Source organism: Saccharomyces paradoxus, chromosome XVI, assembly GCF_002079055.1.
Source record: "Saccharomyces paradoxus chromosome XVI, complete sequence".
In the NCBI taxonomy this organism is placed as follows: Eukaryota; Fungi; Ascomycota; class Saccharomycetes; order Saccharomycetales; family Saccharomycetaceae; genus Saccharomyces; species Saccharomyces paradoxus.
The window spans coordinates 862,306-879,524 of record NC_047502.1 but is presented as its reverse complement, the minus strand read 5'-3'; the positions used below and the strand labels follow the sequence as shown (position 1 = coordinate 879,524).

The window sequence follows — 17,219 nt, the reverse complement described above, 5'->3', positions numbered from 1 at the left end:
ACTTCGGATCAAAATAATAATAGTGAAAGTGCATTGAGAACAATAGAGTGCGCTGACACAGCATTGGATAAAACCTATTGACAACATCCAAATGGACGAGCTACTGGGAGAAGCGCTAAATGCAGAGAATCAAGCAGGTGAGGGCGTTGTCGAATCTGAAAAATTGGTCACGCCCGAAGATGTCATGACCATATCATCCTTGGAACAAAGGACTTTGAATCCTGATTTGTTTCTTTACAAAGAATTGGTGAAAGCACACCTGGGTGAAAGAGCTGCCTCTGTAATCGGGACGCTGGTTGCCCTCGGGAGATTGAGTGTGCGCGAGTTGGTGGAGAAAATAGATGGTATGGATGTAGCCAGTGTCAAGACCACACTTGTCTCATTAACGCAATTGAGATGTGTTAAGTACCTACAAGAAACAGCAATATCCGGGAAAAAAACCACTTATTATTACTATAACGAGGAAGGGATACATATTTTGCTCTATTCAGGGTTGATAATTGACGAAATTATTACTCAAATGCGTGTTGGCGACGAAGAGGAGCATAAACAGCTGGTGGCTCAAATTGTACAAAATGTTATATCATTAGGATCTTTGACGGTGGAAGACTACTTGAGCAGTGTCACATCAGATTCAATGAAGTACACCATTTCATCACTATTCGTGCAACTGTGTGAAATGGGGTATCTGATTCAAATATCAAAATTGCATTATACACCAATCGAAGATCTCTGGCAATTCCTATACGACAAACATTACAAAAATATTCCCAGAAACTCCCCATTGTCCGATTTGAAGAAAAGATCCCAAGCTAAGATGAATGCAAAAACTGATTTTGCTAAAATCATGAATAAACCAAATGAGCTTTCGCAAATCTTAACAGTTGATCCAAAGACTTCATTGAGGATAGTTAAACCTACAGTCTCTCTGACAATTAATTTGGATAGGTTCATGAAGGGTAGAAGATCTAAACAATTGATTAATTTGGCCAAGACAAGAGTTGGCTCTGTGACAGCTCAGGTTTACAAAATTGCATTAAGGCTCACAGAGCAAAAGACTCCTAGAATTAGAGACCCACTAACTCAAACAGGACTTTTACAAGATTTGGAGGAGGCAAAATCCTTTCAAGATGAATACGAACTCGTTGAGGAAAAGACTCCAGGACTTACTTTTAATGCTATTGACTTGGCAAGACACCTTCCTGCAGAATTGGACTTGCGTGGAAGTTTATTAACCAGAAAGCCCTCTGATAATAAAAAGCGTTCCGGTTCAAACGCGGCTGCACCATTACCCAATAAAAAATTAAAAACCGAAGACGGATTCGTAATCCCTGCATTACCTGCTGCTATTTCCAAATCTCTTCAAGAAAGCGGAGATACACAACAAGAAGACGAAGAAGAGGACGAGCTGGACGCAGACACCGAGGATCCTCACTCCGCTTCTTTGATAAACAGTCATTTAAAAATCCTAGCATCATCAAATTTTCCCTTCTTGAATGAAACCAAACCAGGTGTTTATTATGTTCCATATAGTAAACTAATGCCGGTATTAAAGTCATCAGTTTATGAGTATATCATTGCATCAACGTTGGGGCCTTCAGCCATGCGTTTAAGCCGTTGTATTCGTGATAACAAATTGGTGTCTGAAAAAATTATCAATTCGACTGCGTTAATGAAGGAAAAAGATATAAGATCTACCTTAGCATCTCTAATTAGGTACAATTCCGTAGAGATCCAGGAAGTCCCAAGAACCGCCGACAGATCGGCATCAAGAGCAGTCTTTTTGTTTAGATGCAAAGAAACGCATTCGTATAATTTCATGAGGCAAAACTTGGAATGGAATATGGCAAATTTACTTTTCAAAAAGGAAAGATTAAAACAAGAGAACTTCACCTTATTGAAAAAGGCAAATAGGGATGATGTTAAGGGAAAAGAGAACGAACTTCTATTACCAAGCGAATTAAATCAATTAAAGATGGTTAATGAAAGAGAGCTAAATGTTTTCGCACGTTTATCCAGGTTACTATCACTTTGGGAAGTTTTCCAAATGGCATGATCACTCTATACAGCTGAGAAACTCTGTTTAACAACCTTTTATACTCTATAGAAAAGATAAATTTATTACTAATGTTACTTTACATTTTCCTTGCATTGGTAAGCCATTTGTATGTAAGACCGGTAAAGATAACTCAAATCCAAGCTTCTAAAAACATTCGTTTAGCGCCTTCAATGCAGTAACATTCCAAGGGCATAGAAACACGCCCCTTTGAATGCTTCTCAAATTTTTACTCTCACAGTATAATTTACTCATCTCCTCCGCAGTAACTTTATTTTGGCCATCAGAAGCTATTTTACGTTGAATGTTCTTGTTTAATCTCTCCCAAACCTTGAGATTATTAGGGAAAAAGTATGCACTCCTTTGCCATACTTGTTTGCCGGAATCATTATGATAAAGTCTTTTAGTAATTTCTTCTATCAGATATGGCGCGTCTTTGTGCCTATCCATTATTTGTTTGGATAATGGCAAGGCTTTCAATTCATCTAAAATAATATTCAAATCTTCATGCTTGTCTTCCAGAATTGACATGGCCGCAATCGTTAGTGTTATTAACAAGTCCGCTCCCTTAATGGTTATATATTCTGTTAGTTCCTGTAAGGCAATTTCCTTTGTGTCAGATTCACCTACATCATAAAGCACCTTTGCGATTAAAATCACCAAATGCTTAGAATCCTTTGAAACACTTAATAGCTCTTGGAATTGGTTCAAAGTTTGATCGAAGTCATTTAAAAAGAAATAACTTAGTCCTAAACAAATGTGATTAGATATTTTAGTTTTCATTGATTTTTCGTCCCTAGATTCAGATATGATACCTTGAGAAAGATCTGCGTTTTCAATAGAGAGTTCAAAGTTCCCTAAACCTAGATGGATACGGGCAAATTGTCCCTTAATTATAGCAAAGGTAAACAGTTCTTTTTCATCTTGAGTTTTCTCAAACCTTTTCTCCAAAATTCCTATCAACCGATTAGCCAGTTCGCTTGCATTTTCATAGTGATGTAACCTTTCCAGAGTTAACAGAGCACATTGAAGAGCAAATGAATTATCAGGACTTTTCTTGAAGAACTGCTCTAAAGCTATTGAAGCAGCGGTTAGCCTTTCCACCGTTTCAATATCTCTTTCATCATCGCCATTATTAATGTGGTTTTCAAGAACATTTTTGGCATATAGAAATTGCGCAGCCTTTGATCTTCCATTAGATAATATGAAGGAGTGCGCAAACAGTTTAGAACTTTCGATAACGTCTCCTTGTTCCTCGAAGATCAAGGCCATACCTAGCCAAGGTGATGAATCTTGTGGTGCAAGGCTCTGTAATTTATTGAGAACCTGTTGAGCAAACTCAGTATCGTTTTTCTTTAAACCCAACATAGCTAAGTTGAACCAAACATCTGCGGCTTTAGGTTCCAAAGCAGTTGCTTTGATGAAGCAATGTTGAGATACGCGAAAGTTAATGTCCATAGTAGCTATTCCTAGCCCAATCCAAGTTTCACTTGTATTAGATTGTAACTGAATAGATTTCTTAAAAGCAAAAATGGCAGCATCTCTATACTGTGGCTCCTTCAATGTTATGAATGCCGTGAGCTCTGAGATACCGATATTATACCAGTATGAAGCTCTAACCGTTCCTGCTATATCAGAAAAGTTTTGATTCGAAACGCTATATTTTGAAGCTAGGATCAAAAACTTACACGCAATGGACACGTTATCATCGGTGGTACTATCAAGTAGTGTGTCGATTTTGATGTTGTCAATGGAATCAATTTCCTCACTTCCAGTAAGTTCAGAACTTTCAAAAATTGATACTAGCGATTCAACGGGTAAAGTATCTACCTTTGACTCTATCCAAATAAATAATCTCAGAACTTGTGAAAGGCAAATCCAAACCTGTTGGTTAACGCATTTCAATTCAGTGATGATTATCTTGATTCTTTCGATAGTATCATTTGCAATTGCAACTGATTTGAGCAAGAATCCCTGTGAATATAAATCCAAAGAGTACCTCATAAGCACTTCCACTAAACCAATTTGGAATGATTCTTCTGTAGCGGTTTCTTGACATACCTTTTCCAGTATCTCTAAACTTTCAAGGTATTCACCTACGTCACATAGAGAAATAGCTTTAAAGTATTGGGCATAAGTATGAGAGGGTCTTAATTGAATTGCCTTATCGAAAACTTTGATTGATGCTTCTATACGACCACACGCGTGGTATGCTTGTCCCAGGCCGACCCATGACTCCACATCATTCGGGTCGACACGTAAAGCAGATTGGAACCACTCAATTGAATCACTTTCTTCTTGCTTTTCCAAATGAGCAATCCCCACAGCCCTAAATGGCCAATTATTCGAACGTAGTTGTGCCTTTGCCTTTTCACTTTTGATCAATCTTGAAGCGATGGAAGAGGCTGCTTGCCAATTGGGCTTGCTTGCATACGTTTCGGTAATATACTTTGCGGCTGTATAATCTCCCGCGTCCAGGTCGAAGGCTTTGAAGTAACATTTGAAGGCTCTTAAATGGTCTTTATAGTAGTGGCAATAGATGTCTCCCAGTGTTGAAAATCCGGGGGCAAAAGTGTCCAATATTTTAATACTCTGAATGAGTAGTTTGAATGCGCACTTGATATTTTCCTGTTTGGTATCTTTGATGGAAGCATGTTTCATAATGTAAACTTTGGCTTGCCTCCATAAGTTTAATGCTCTGAAATCTATTGAACGTAAATCCATGCCTTTGATACCCTTGACGACGGTATCTAAGCCGGCTAATGCATCGTCCGTATAATCCATATGGGCCTTACTCCATGACAGTTCGGATAAAACTTCTAGGTTATCAGGTGATTGTTCATGCACCTGAGTTAGTAATGTCATAGCATCTTTCCAATTTTTCCTTTCAATAAAAATTATGCCCTTACCCATTTTTGCCTGTATATTGTCAGAATCACCGGATAAAATATTATCATATAATCTTAGCGCAGCATTGTGGTCCTTTGGAGCATCCACATATGTATAAACAGTGGCCAAATCCAGAGAGAATTCTCTTTTGGTTAATGGTAAATAAACCCCCAGATCCTTTATATTATAGGCAATCAAAGAAATACCGTTTTTAATGTACGGTAAAGCTGCCTCGTACTCCTTGGTCAGTAAGTAATATTGACAGAGAATCCGATGCGCCAAAATATTATTTTTACACTTGACAATATTCTCCGTCAATACAGTAACAACTTCTTCTTCTAATAAACCAATTTCTATGTCGTCAAGGTCCTCCTCTTCATCTTCTTTTGCGTCATTCTCATTCTCATTTTGGTTTTTGCTTTCATCTTCACCATGATCTTTAACTTTATCTTCATTTCCCTCATCTATGTCCTTGATATCTGTTTCCTTCGTCCCCTTATTTTGACTTTCAGGTGATTGGTTAGCGGATTCCAAACTTTTGATATCATATTTGGATAATTTTGAAGAAAGCCAAGAATAAAGGATCATGGCCAATGGATCTTTAGGAAATTTCTTAAAGTACTTTAGTATCAATGCAGCATCCATGTTGTCCAAATCTTCGTAATCCGTCCATTCAAAAAACTTTTGCCACGCAAGTAGAGATTGATGATTCACAAGAACCATATCTTCGACCATTTCCTTCACTTTTGTGAAAAAATCCTTTTTTACATCGAGCGGCATTGATTTTAACACTTTGATTCTATATTCTAACCACTGGTTCTCAATTTCACTTCTCAACTGATCATCGGCGAGGATGTTTACCAACTGATTGTATAGCTGATCAATTTCTGAATTTTTAATTATTTCCCACGAGAATGAGTTTAGTTTGATTTGATAATCTGGATCACTAGCTTTTAGTTTTAACCTGTTCTGACTAAGGGTCTTTCCAATTTCCGTGGTTTCAATACTTGCCAATATTTTTATAAGGTTTAATAAAGCGTCCTGGGGTGTAGATAGATGACGACCAATGGTTTCTGCCATTAGCGACCCAGGTTTCAAATGCTGATAAAAGGCCCTTTGGCAATCTGGATGTGTTTTTTTTAACAGTTTTATGTCATTTATTAGTTCTACTTGAGATTGTTCCTGCTTTAAAAGTGCATCTGCATATTGGCCACACAAATCAAAATATTCATCGTACGAAAGTGTATCAGGGACAACTTCAGTGGTCTTAAATAACAGAAAAAGTCCCTTCCACGCTAAAAGGTTATTAGGAACTGACCTCGTAGCAGATATGTAATGGGTAGTAGCTCTTTGCAGATTAAGATTTGAACTAACGTCATTGCTAGCTGGAAGACTCGAAAATGCCTTCCCTAGAAAGATATGTGCGAAGTAATTATCAGGGTCTAATTTAAGGACCTTTTCTGATATTTCGATGGTCTCTTCATAGTCACGATTGGTCAATTCCCGTTTAGCTTCCTTCAGTAACTGCTTAATATCCAACATATTGCCGTTTGCTCTTTTGTCCTTCTTTCTTGTGTTCTGAGTATCTTTCCTGACAAAAAAGTTTTATCAACTTTGATTATTTTCACCTTTATTTTTTTTGCATTTCTCCTAACTCTAAACAATAATGCAGAGCTGGGAAAAGAATAACCTCGAATCGTTAATTGCGCAAGCTTGAAATAGGTATGGACCATAGTGAATCACTAACGTTTAACCAGCTTACGCAGGACTACATAAATAAACTCAAGGATGCTTTCCAAATGCTAGATGAGGATGAAGATGGTCTAATTAGTCGGAGAGATCTTACCAAGATATATGCAACATTGGGGAAGACATTGACAGATGAAGAATGGTCCAAAATGGTACCCGAAAATGACACCACTATGGCGGAGATTGGTAAAGAAGGTGTAAGCTTTCCCATATTCTTATCTATCATGGGAAAGAACTTATCGCAGTTTCCCGATCGTGAAGAACTAGAGAAGAGTCTAAAATCCATTGGAAGAGAACATGATTTAAACGTTCCCCTCAATGAGGTCATTGATTCTTTGAAGGAAGCGGGTTTTGAAAATCCTGAGGAAGAGTTTGCTAAACTTTTCAAACTGTTTACTACAAATCAGCAGGCTACCGATGAGAAGACTTTCAGAGGTAAGCTTTTCCTAGATTCAATCACTGATTAAATATTCTATATACACATATTAAAGGGAATAGGCGGCACTCTTTTCATTCATACAAATATTTATGTTACCAAATAGGACTTAGGGTGGTTCTCTCATCCAGTTATTTGCATTACAAATAGATCGTTCTTTATAGTTATAATAATATACAAACAAAACAAATACACATGGGGGAAAAATGCAGGTACAATCACAAATCCACAATGAGTTCCTCCACACTCCAGTCCTCAAATGAACCATCTGGTAAATATCTTCTGATGACCAATGGGATTTTCTTTTCAGCCAACTCCTTCATGGCGATACGCAATGGATCAGTTTCACCTTCTAAATCTACGAAAACTGGCGCATTCATGGAAATTTGCAAAGCTCTTGTACCTAAAATTCTTGCTCTTTCATACTTGGTCATGTATGGGGTAGTAGCTCTTTGGTCTTTGGGGATGGCCTTTTCCTTAAGTGTCTTTCTTCTTATTTGTTCATGCTGTTGGAAATCTTCTGGCCCATTACCACCAGTAACGATGGTCTTACCGTTGGCATCGGTTGTTTCACCATCCTTGAATTGAGGTTTTTCCTCATAAGTCTCCTCATCAGAAAAATGCTCTACATCAAAATCTTCGAAGTTCTCATTACCGTCGTTAAACCTATATCACAATGATAAAAGTTAGTAAATATAATTAAAACAAAAACACGCAATTCCTCCGATATGAATGCACATACGCCTCCTCGTAGTCTGACATGATCACTTGTAGCCTTAATCCTTACACTGTTATCCCCAAAATGTGTCTATTTAGCCTTTCTTCAAGGTTGTAATTGATGCCTTTTAATGGTATTCTTAAAAAATAAAAATTTTTTCAATGAAATATCGTGCTATACGAAGAATTATTGCACGTTCTTTATTTACTATAAGGATTAACTATTAAATAAGGTAGTTAAGAGCAGTTTGAGACTGTTGAAAGCATTACCGAATGGGGAGAGTGGTTCTAAATAATGGAGGAATGCCACTGGCCGTGTTTAAGCAGGAGGGCATCTCCATATCACGATCAGAGAGTTCGGAATCATTGAACAGTTTAACATCAACTAGAAGCTCATCGAGCAATAGGCCAAAGACTTACTTTTGTGACTATGATGGCTGTGATAAGGCATTTACAAGACCTTCAATTTTGACTGAACACCAATTAAGCGTACATCAAGGTTTAAGAGCATTTCAGTGTGATAAATGTCCAAAATCGTTTGTTAAAAAGAGCCACTTAGAGAGACACTTGTATTCGCATTCTGATACGAAACCATTTCAATGTTCTTACTGCGGCAAAGGTGTGACAACTCGCCAGCAACTGAAGCGGCATGAAGTGACGCATACCAAATCGTTTATTTGTCCAGAAGAAGGATGCAACCTCCGATTCTACAAGCATCCGCAATTAAGGGCACATATTTTATCTGTTCATCTACACAAACTAACCTGTCCACATTGTAATAAGAGCTTCCAGAGACCGTATAGATTAAGAAACCACATTTCCAAACATCACGATCCTGAGGTGGAAAATCCTTATCAATGTACTTTTGCTGGTTGTTGCAAAGAATTTCGCATATGGTCACAATTACAATCGCATATCAAAAATGACCATCCTAAATTGAAATGTCCCATTTGTAACAAGCCATGTGTGGGAGAAAATGGTTTACAGATGCACATGATTATTCATGATGACTCATTAGTGACCAAAAACTGGAAGTGCCATATCTGTTCTGATATGTCTTTTTCTAAAAAGCATGATCTTCTTACGCATTATGAGTCTATACATACGGAAGAAGATATCCCATTGGAACTAAAATATAAGATCTCTGATATCCAACCTCTAGGTCAGGACCAAGGGGTTGAACTGGGAAATGACAAAAACTTACATGAAAAGGATGAAGGGAAGATTTCCAATAGGTTGAGGAAAAGGAGAAAACTTACCGAAAACAATAACTTGCAGTTTTTACAAAATGAAGTAAATCTAGAAAAGCAAATTGAATCTGGTGAAGATGGGCTAAGCCTTTTGTTGAATACTGTTGGAAGGAAACATAGATGCTTTTACAATAATTGTTATAGAACTTTCAAGACGAAAGAAAAATATGAGAAACATATAGACAAACACAAAATACATGAACTGAAATTGAAAATATTAAAGGAAAAGGAGGAAAATAGGGGGATAGTGGACAAGAACCAAAAAGAAGCCTGTATAATTGGTAAGGAAACGCAGCCCGTGGGTGACAAATAGGCCTTTTTTTTTATTTTATATGCTAATTATACTACCGATATACCATATTTGCCATAGGCACTGCAATTGGTATATTTCTGTGTATATAATTATATATTCTATACAACATGATAGACACATGGATCTTCAGTAGGTAAGAATATTGAAAACAATGAGATACAATTACACTACGACTGATTTTTTTTATTCAGGTTATTAGTTTTGTAATTTTTTTTTTCTTGCTTATCTATTTCACCTTTTTTTCCTCATTTTTTCTTTATTTGAGCCCTTTAAATAAAATTTCACCATTTTTTTTTCAACCCTCTTTAGAAAGGTTCATATCACTCATGAAAAATACTAGATCATCGTCTTGATCATCCTCTTCATTATGCATCGAACCAACTCCATCATTTACACTATGACTGTTATTGTTACTATTGCTCCTATTGCCGTTATCAGTTAGTTTATTTGCTGGTTTATGGAATTTCGCCTGAGCTTGAAAGGGTGCAGTAGTTGGTTGAGAGTAATGGTACGGTTGTCTGATGGGAATCCTACTTTTTATGAAAGAACTTGAAATGCTATCAATTGATCTTGGCGATATTGAACTTTTGAATTTTGTAGCGCTGTTCCCCATTTGGTTAAGCAAATGGTCGTCCTCATCATCATCTTCTTCTCCTAATTGATTGTACTTTTGTACTTTGTTGTCGTGGTGATATGAAGTACTCTCGCCACCAAAAATAGGAGGTAGGCCTGACATACCTTGTTTGTTTGCATTCTTATCCAAGGAATTCCTTCTACTATTGAAGGCACTAGTGGATGAATTCCCACCTCCTCTCGCAATCAAATGGCTTGCATTGGCGCCTTGAGACATTCTTGAATTCAACGATCCATAATGCATCGAAGGGGATATGGAAGGCAAAGGGGAATGTGAATCTGACCTGCCTCTGTGATATGTATGATTTGGATCCATCGATAAACTCACGGATAAATCTTCACTCAATAAGTCATTACTTGGCTTCAGATTCTGATATCTAATTAATGAATCAGAAATGTTGATATTAGGCAGATTATTTCCACCCGTCTTTTTGATAGTTAGATCAGGTTTTTCTTCCAGTAATTTAACAAAATCCATTAAATCTTCTTGTGACTCTTGCGGTTGTAATGGACTTTTTACAGCTTTTGATACTTTTTCAGCATTTTCTGTCGTTTTTACACTTGAATGACGACGAATGTTCCCAAATGAGGAGGAATACTTTGAGGTGCTTCCGACGCTGGTACCTTCAATATTCGTTTGTGGTCCATAGTTGGAGCTCATACTTGGCCTATGAATAGGTGGTTGGTTGAAGAAGGATGAATTGGAGGGATTTCTGCTCGCGCTTTGACTTCCGACAGAACCGACTTTAAATGGTTGAACAGGTCTCGAAATTGGATAGGCTTTCTTCTGCCAAGATTGCGGTTCAAAGGAATTGGCCCTTGTACAGGGAGAAAGTGAAAGAGATCTTCTATCAGGTATCTGTCTTTGCTGTTGAATTTGTTGTCGTATCTGGTCCTGATTTTGCCTTTGTTGTTGTTGTTGCTGTTGTTGCTGTTGTTGCTGTTGATCCTGCGGTTGATACTGAGGTTGATGTTTTGCTACCTCCTGATCATTATTTCCTCTCTGTCCTGGCTCATTTTGAGGCCCTTGTAAGTTATGTGGAACGGCTACGTGTCGAGTTGAAAATAATTCATCATTGGTATTGTTAATTTCAAACTTCCAATCACGCCTGTATGATACCGAGACCCTTAGGAGGCCAAATTTTGTCCACACAGGTGTGATTTTCTTTTGATCTAAATGGGCTGGCAGATTTGATTCGTTAAGTGCATTGGAGTAGGTGTTAATAATCGGTTTGCTTAACCCTATTCTCCCCTTTGACAAAATTGGTTTAGATCCGTCAAGAACACGCGTCCGGATGCTGACCAGTGGGTCTGTCGTAGCTATTGGGTTGGAACTTCCTTCATTTTGCGGACCATTATAAGATTTTATTAGTAATTGGTACAATTCTGTTGTGGGTAATAACTGTATTAAAGTCAACAAATAACGGAAGAGGAGAATTAACTGCTTGGAAAGTTCAGTAACATCGGTCTCATCTTCACTGTGTGATTTGAAAGTTGGGGATGAATTATCTAATTCGATAAGCCACCGTTCCATCACGATTTCCTGCTTCTTAGTTCCTTTGCAAACGTTCCATAAATGGCCTTCGTGGTCTTTTAATCTAACTAAATGGGAGGAGTTTAACTGCCTTAAATCCAAGTACGTCTCTACTACTAAAGGTGGCAGCTCTTTTCGACCGTCGTAGTGAGACCATTTTGATATTATCTCGGGTAGCTCGCCCACTAGTTCTGAGTGATCTTCAAACCATGTATCGTCAAATAGGAATATATTTTCTGTAGAAGACTGGTATCGACTTGATTCGGTAGAGCATATTAGCAATGTAGCCTTCAGGAAAAAACTGTCTATCAATTGAAGAACTTCTTTCTCGATGTCCTCTTCGGCAACCATGACTCATACTATTCAACCGGGCTATATGTTCTGCGTTCTTTTCAAGACTTGAACCTGCAAAGCGTAAGTGGAATGTATTTGATACCTATGAATTCGTTCTATATCTATGTGAGGTAACGAAAATCTATACACCCTTGTTTTACTTTTCACCTCTTTCTGTAACTGCCGCTGCTTACTTAGTTAAAGATTTAGATCTTAGCGAATTAAACAAACAACAGGGATGTTTAATGATTGTAACACGCAAACGGCTCACTCCGGTTTAAATACGTACGTGACAACCCTTTCACCTCTTGTTCTGACGCGTTTTGCCCCCCTTGGTTACTGCTGTCCTTCACTTTCACGTGTGTTCCCTTTATTTCTTTTATTTTCGTTTTCGCTCTCGCTCCTCAAAACGATAATACGTATACAAAAAATATACGATTTTATATGTTTTATTATCAATAGAGATAGGGATGTAGATTTATATATTTATAGTTAAACAGAAAAAAAAAAGGATTAGTGGGGAAAAGAAGCTGTTCGATTAATTTATACTCTAACTATTTTCAGGAATCATCTTCGTAGGCATCCCACAAATCATAAAATAGATCCAACAAACAAGCAGAACTCCAGGCTTGTGTAGGGCTTGAGTCATTGCACAACTCGCCGTCCTTGTTGGTTAGTTCTGTCAATCCTGCCCACACACTCTCAGAAATCCATTTTCTATTGTCCTTTAATCTGTAGTATAATTGTTGGTACAAATACGAAGACGGTTTTTCTTTGGCGGCATTCTGGCAACGTGGACTGGTTTTGAAGTGGAAATGATGGAATGCTCTTAAAAAGTAGCCGTAAAGCCAAACCCATTCAGGACCTTGGTGATAGTTTCTACCTTTTGAGGTGGCAAAATCTTCTGAATCTTCTCCATTGTTGTAGTAAGGACGGTAATTGTAATCACTTGGATCTAAAGTGCGCATACCTACTGGACCTCTTAAAACTTTATCCGCAATAGTGATTGCTTTTGTGGCATGTTGAGGTACAAATAATTCCGGTGCCACAGTCATGGCAATGGCAAAATTTGGTCTTAACTGATAATCTTCATAAGGCTTACCTGACTTGTATAAGTCTCTGTATACTCCTCTTCTATTAACCCCCAGTTTGGCCTCCACATCATATTCTGCATCTTCCGATGGGTCCTCCGGGATATAGTATCTTTTTTCGAAGTTGTCTTGGAGTAATTGATTCCATTCAGTAAAACTAATTTTATCACCGTCTTGTTTCTCCACATCGGTAAACTTGAACAATCCCTTCTTGCTTAGCTCAATAACAAATCTTAAAGCACTTTTTAAAAGCCCGTTAATTTCTATTGCGGCTCCGTCTCTAGGTGTTCCAGGTATACCGACAGAACCTGCTTTTTCGCTTTCTCCCATCTTATCCATCCAGGTACCGCAATTATACTGAGATCCACCGTGAACTAACCCAGTAGACCAATCGACGTAGATTTCAACGTTAAACCCTTCATCGCTCATAACACGATCTAAGTTTGGACCTGCATTAGCTTCCCTAAACTTAATTCCCTTAGCATGTCTACTCAAGATTTCGTAAACAATCTCTTCCAAGGTACTAGAGTAACTAAATGCCCTTGGATCATCTACAGGAATGTAAGTGTCATCCAGTGGGAACCTTCTTGTTATTTGCTCTTGTAAGATTTTTTCACCATCAGGAACGATATGAATATAGTCCTGTACAGCTTGCAAAAAGAACCATGCAGCATCACGAGCATTATACCTTGGGTTCCTACCCGCATCCAACAAATTTGGAATTAAACCATGTTTCAAAGTTTTTGCAAAGGCTAGTATATGCGCCTTTGCTTCATCAAATCTACCTGTGGTTAATAAAATACCTCTTAACGATATAAATACATCTCTACCCCAGCACCTCATATAGTTTACGCTGAAATGTGGCAAACCTGCAGCCATAGAGGGAACATTTTCGCCTGGTAAAATAGAGGTTGACTTCATTTTGGAAACCATCTGGATGGATGTCATTGATAAGCTTTGTACGAACAATGTAGATTTACCAATATTACGAGACATCAGCTGTATTGCTTTCAAGCGACAACAACCATAAAGAATACCTATGATCAAGGCGAAATAACTGGGCACTAAGTAGCTCGGTAACTTTTTCACTCTATCGAATCTTGAGCGTAACCAGTTCTGTACTTCTGTGATTCCTACTTCGTCGCTGTAGTAATTGAGCCTACTGATAGTATAATCTAAAGCCCAGTGTCCATTTCTTAAATTTGCGCTTAAGGGATGCGCCAAATCATTGTAAAACACAATCTTTCTCAAAACAGAAACCCAACCTTGCAGGCCGCAATACACCGGCTTTCCAAAATCAGGAATAATATAAGCACCGCCTTCGCCGGCGCTAACGTCGTATTCTTCAGGCTCACTACGATATAAGATGGAATTTATCGACTCTAAAGTCAAATTTGAAGTGGCCTTTAAAGCACCTGACCTTATGAAGTGATCGAGGGACTCGTCTACACCATTTTGTTGGGTCTCAAAAATGGCAATAGATCCTTGAGGGAATTCATTGGGTAGTTTTATCGTTGAAATTTTTTTATCGTCATCATAAGAAATTTCGAACCCCTCAAGCTCCTTCAATTTTGTGGGAATACCTTTAATGAATTTATCATCATCGGGAACTTCATCGCCAATTCTTTCTAAAGCATATGAAAATTTGAGGGAGCACAAGGACTGATTTAACACCACTGGGGGTAAAGTCTCGTTAGGGTCGCCATTATCAGAAAATTTCATCCTGGCAATTAAGTACCAACCTTTGCCGGATTTAACATCCATACGATGGAAAGTAATATACTGGCCCTGGTGATGCACATGCATTTCAGAGTCTTCAATGTCATATGCTTTCTTACCCATACTTGTTCTAATCGAATTCAAAGTGGCCTTGACTTTGGTTATTCCCATCGAAGGGCTACCAGTAGGAGTAGAAATGTCATAATGTCTTTTCTCAGTGACCAAATTCAGTAAATGTGGGAAAATTTCGTCGTAACCATAAACAGATCCAATGGCGGATGAGCAAAGCGCTACTAACGCAGCATTGGGTAAGGTGTCTTCGACTGTTCTCTTTTCAAACGGAGTTTCATTATCGTGAGTACAGTCCATGAATAAGGCATGTGGCGGAGTGGCGGTTAAAATTTTTGGAATCATGATTTCTGATACACATCTTATGGAGTTATCACTGGCGTCGTTGAAACAATGTTCTTCATTTAAATTGATATCAGCTGGATATGAAAAGTCGTCCATGGGAACAAACTTATAGGAGCCAATGGGCCTACCACCATGCTTATGGACCAGTCTGGACAACTCTTCTTCGGACCAAGCCTGCATTGCTTCTCTGATTAAAGAGGAAATACCTAACCTTTCGACAAACAGACAATCTAGTGTTTCGGAACCAGAGAACAGCTCTGCGACGACGTAAAGGTTCGGGTTGTATTTTCTTGCCAAATCCAGAAAATATTCGCCAACATGTATCGGAGTAGAATGACAGTTATCGATCCTGAACCCATCAAATATTTTGGCGTTCATTTCTATATATTTGGACATCCTTTCCCACAAGTACGGAGAGTCTTCAGGGCTTCTACCGTATCTTAACTTGACACAGTCCCCCCACACGATAACTTCTCTACGTAAATAAGCTCTTGAATTTTGAGATGCAAAATCCACTAGTGGGTTACCATTCCATATCCAACCATTGTTGGCGAGGGCATAGTTGATACCGTCTTTTCCTTTGAACCTCGTAAAATAAGGCTCTGTTAAGGGCACTTCTACGGTTACTGGACCCTGCTTAGGTCCGTTATCATCTAATCTCAAATACTTAATACGATTGAACAGTTGCTCGAGTATCTCACTGACGTCATCGTCGTATTCTCTATATAGGGGTAAGTTGACCTCGTTCAAGATGTTCTGAGCGGTGGCCAAGAAAGATTCGCAGTCTTCACTACCCGTATCGCTAATGAGCTTCAGTAGTTGAATAAACTTGGACACGTTAATTTTGTTTGAGTTTCTTTCACCAAGAGTGCCGAAGTTTGCCTCAGTGACGTTATCCTTCACAAAGGAAGCCAATTTTACCAAATCGGACGAGATATCCTTAATATCCTCGGGGAAGTTGTAGCTTTCGTTAGATTCGTCATTCCAATGAGCCTTGATATCCTGAAGTGCCGTTTGCACATTTACTGCATAGTATTCCCACAGTTTCAACGACCCTAAGACATGTACTTTAATACCGTCCATGATCTTGAAAAGATCTTCTATACTTTCCAGTTCGGTAGGATAGCCCCAGGATTTCAAGTTGCTGCTAAAATTGAGTAGTTCCTGGTCGAGCTCTATAGCGCTGATTAAATGTGGAGCAGTGATGTGATTGTACCCAGCCTCTGGATGCTCAACCAACCAAGGAGAATTATTAGCTGTGTGATTAAAGACAATATCTGTCAACGAAAGCATGTTTAGATCGCGATGTATATGTTCAACTAAGTTTTTCACGTCTTCAGGAGACTTGAAGTGTTCCTGGTCAAACTGTAACTGGTCGTATATAGAGTAAGGTGAATTAGACTCGCCTCTTTCCTGCAGGGGAGTGAAATGCACCATGTTGTAGTTTTTGGCGGCAATTTTCGATAGGATTGGCTCCCAGTCGGAGCCCAACCATTTCGATACGACACTCTGCAAAGCGATGGAATTTAAAGGAAGGAACTGATCGTTTATGTAAAGCATGGGTAAGGCAATAAAGTAGTATTTCCTTGTTGTCTCCAGCTTTTCGTTATCGTTCCTGAAGGATAGATAAAAGCAGTACGAGCCCGGAGCGTAGACATTCAAGTCGATGCAGTCATCCTCGTGAAAGCTGGAATGAATGATTTTTTTGTAAAATTTGTCTCTCTTGAAGGGCGTGTTGTGATCTGGAGGACAATTAGTCCAAACCAGCCCATCTCTAGCCACAGGAGAGCCCGCAGATATCAATAACTTGACTGTATATAGCGGTTGGTCCTTTGGGGCGTCTTTAGGGAGCGGAATGGGTGGTAGTGTCAGGACACCTTTGCCGTAAGAGCAGCTTGTAACGGGTTCACCGGTGTCCGACAAACGTAGCAGTAAAGATCTATTCATGAAGTAGTGTATACTAAGGATGATCGTGGATGCCGGGTTGACTGGAAGTCAGGAGCAGTAATATTACGATATGAGTAATATGAGTATAGTGTAATATACGAGCTTGATATATATAATCATGAAGAAACCGGGGGGAAG

General features: G+C 38.6%; 7 protein-coding genes across 7 annotated transcripts; 3 read left to right on the top strand and 4 right to left on the bottom strand.

Annotated features, from left to right (window-relative positions):
• Positions 1-91: 91 nt before the first annotated feature.
• RPC82 (DNA-directed RNA polymerase III subunit C82) lies at positions 92-2,056 on the top strand (the record flags this gene model as incomplete). Its single annotated transcript, XM_033914038.1, has 1 exon — positions 92-2,056. One exon carries the CDS (start codon positions 92-94, stop codon positions 2,054-2,056), a length of 1,965 nt encoding a protein of 654 aa, XP_033769929.1.
• Positions 2,057-2,203: 147 nt separating this feature from the next.
• Positions 2,204-6,487, bottom strand: SKI3 (SKI complex subunit tetratricopeptide repeat protein SKI3; the record flags this gene model as incomplete). The annotated part of the gene is made up of 1 exon (XM_033914037.1): positions 2,204-6,487. The coding sequence occupies one exon, from the start codon at positions 6,485-6,487 to the stop codon at positions 2,204-2,206; it is 4,284 nt and encodes a 1,427-aa protein (XP_033769928.1).
• Positions 6,488-6,669: 182 nt separating this feature from the next.
• On the top strand, positions 6,670-7,161 carry MLC2 (Mlc2p; the record flags this gene model as incomplete). Its single annotated transcript, XM_033914036.1, has 1 exon — positions 6,670-7,161. One exon carries the CDS (start codon positions 6,670-6,672, stop codon positions 7,159-7,161), a length of 492 nt encoding a protein of 163 aa, XP_033769927.1.
• A 187-nt stretch (positions 7,162-7,348) lies between these two features.
• Positions 7,349-7,892, bottom strand: RPO26 (DNA-directed RNA polymerase core subunit RPO26; the record flags this gene model as incomplete). The annotated part of the gene is made up of 2 exons (XM_033914035.1): positions 7,349-7,796; positions 7,873-7,892. The coding sequence occupies 2 exons, from the start codon at positions 7,890-7,892 to the stop codon at positions 7,349-7,351; spliced, it is 468 nt and encodes a 155-aa protein (XP_033769926.1).
• A 228-nt stretch (positions 7,893-8,120) lies between these two features.
• On the top strand, positions 8,121-9,410 carry PZF1 (Pzf1p; the record flags this gene model as incomplete). The annotated part of the gene is made up of 1 exon (XM_033914034.1): positions 8,121-9,410. One exon carries the CDS (start codon positions 8,121-8,123, stop codon positions 9,408-9,410), a length of 1,290 nt encoding a protein of 429 aa, XP_033769925.1.
• A 295-nt stretch (positions 9,411-9,705) lies between these two features.
• ATG13 (serine/threonine protein kinase regulatory subunit ATG13) lies at positions 9,706-11,928 on the bottom strand (the record flags this gene model as incomplete). The annotated part of the gene is made up of 1 exon (XM_033914033.1): positions 9,706-11,928. The coding sequence occupies one exon, from the start codon at positions 11,926-11,928 to the stop codon at positions 9,706-9,708; it is 2,223 nt and encodes a 740-aa protein (XP_033769924.1).
• A 542-nt stretch (positions 11,929-12,470) lies between these two features.
• GDB1 (bifunctional 4-alpha-glucanotransferase/amylo-alpha-1,6-glucosidase) lies at positions 12,471-17,081 on the bottom strand (the record flags this gene model as incomplete). Its single annotated transcript, XM_033914032.1, has 1 exon — positions 12,471-17,081. The coding sequence occupies one exon, from the start codon at positions 17,079-17,081 to the stop codon at positions 12,471-12,473; it is 4,611 nt and encodes a 1,536-aa protein (XP_033769923.1).
• Between the last annotated feature and the right edge of the window lie 138 nt (positions 17,082-17,219).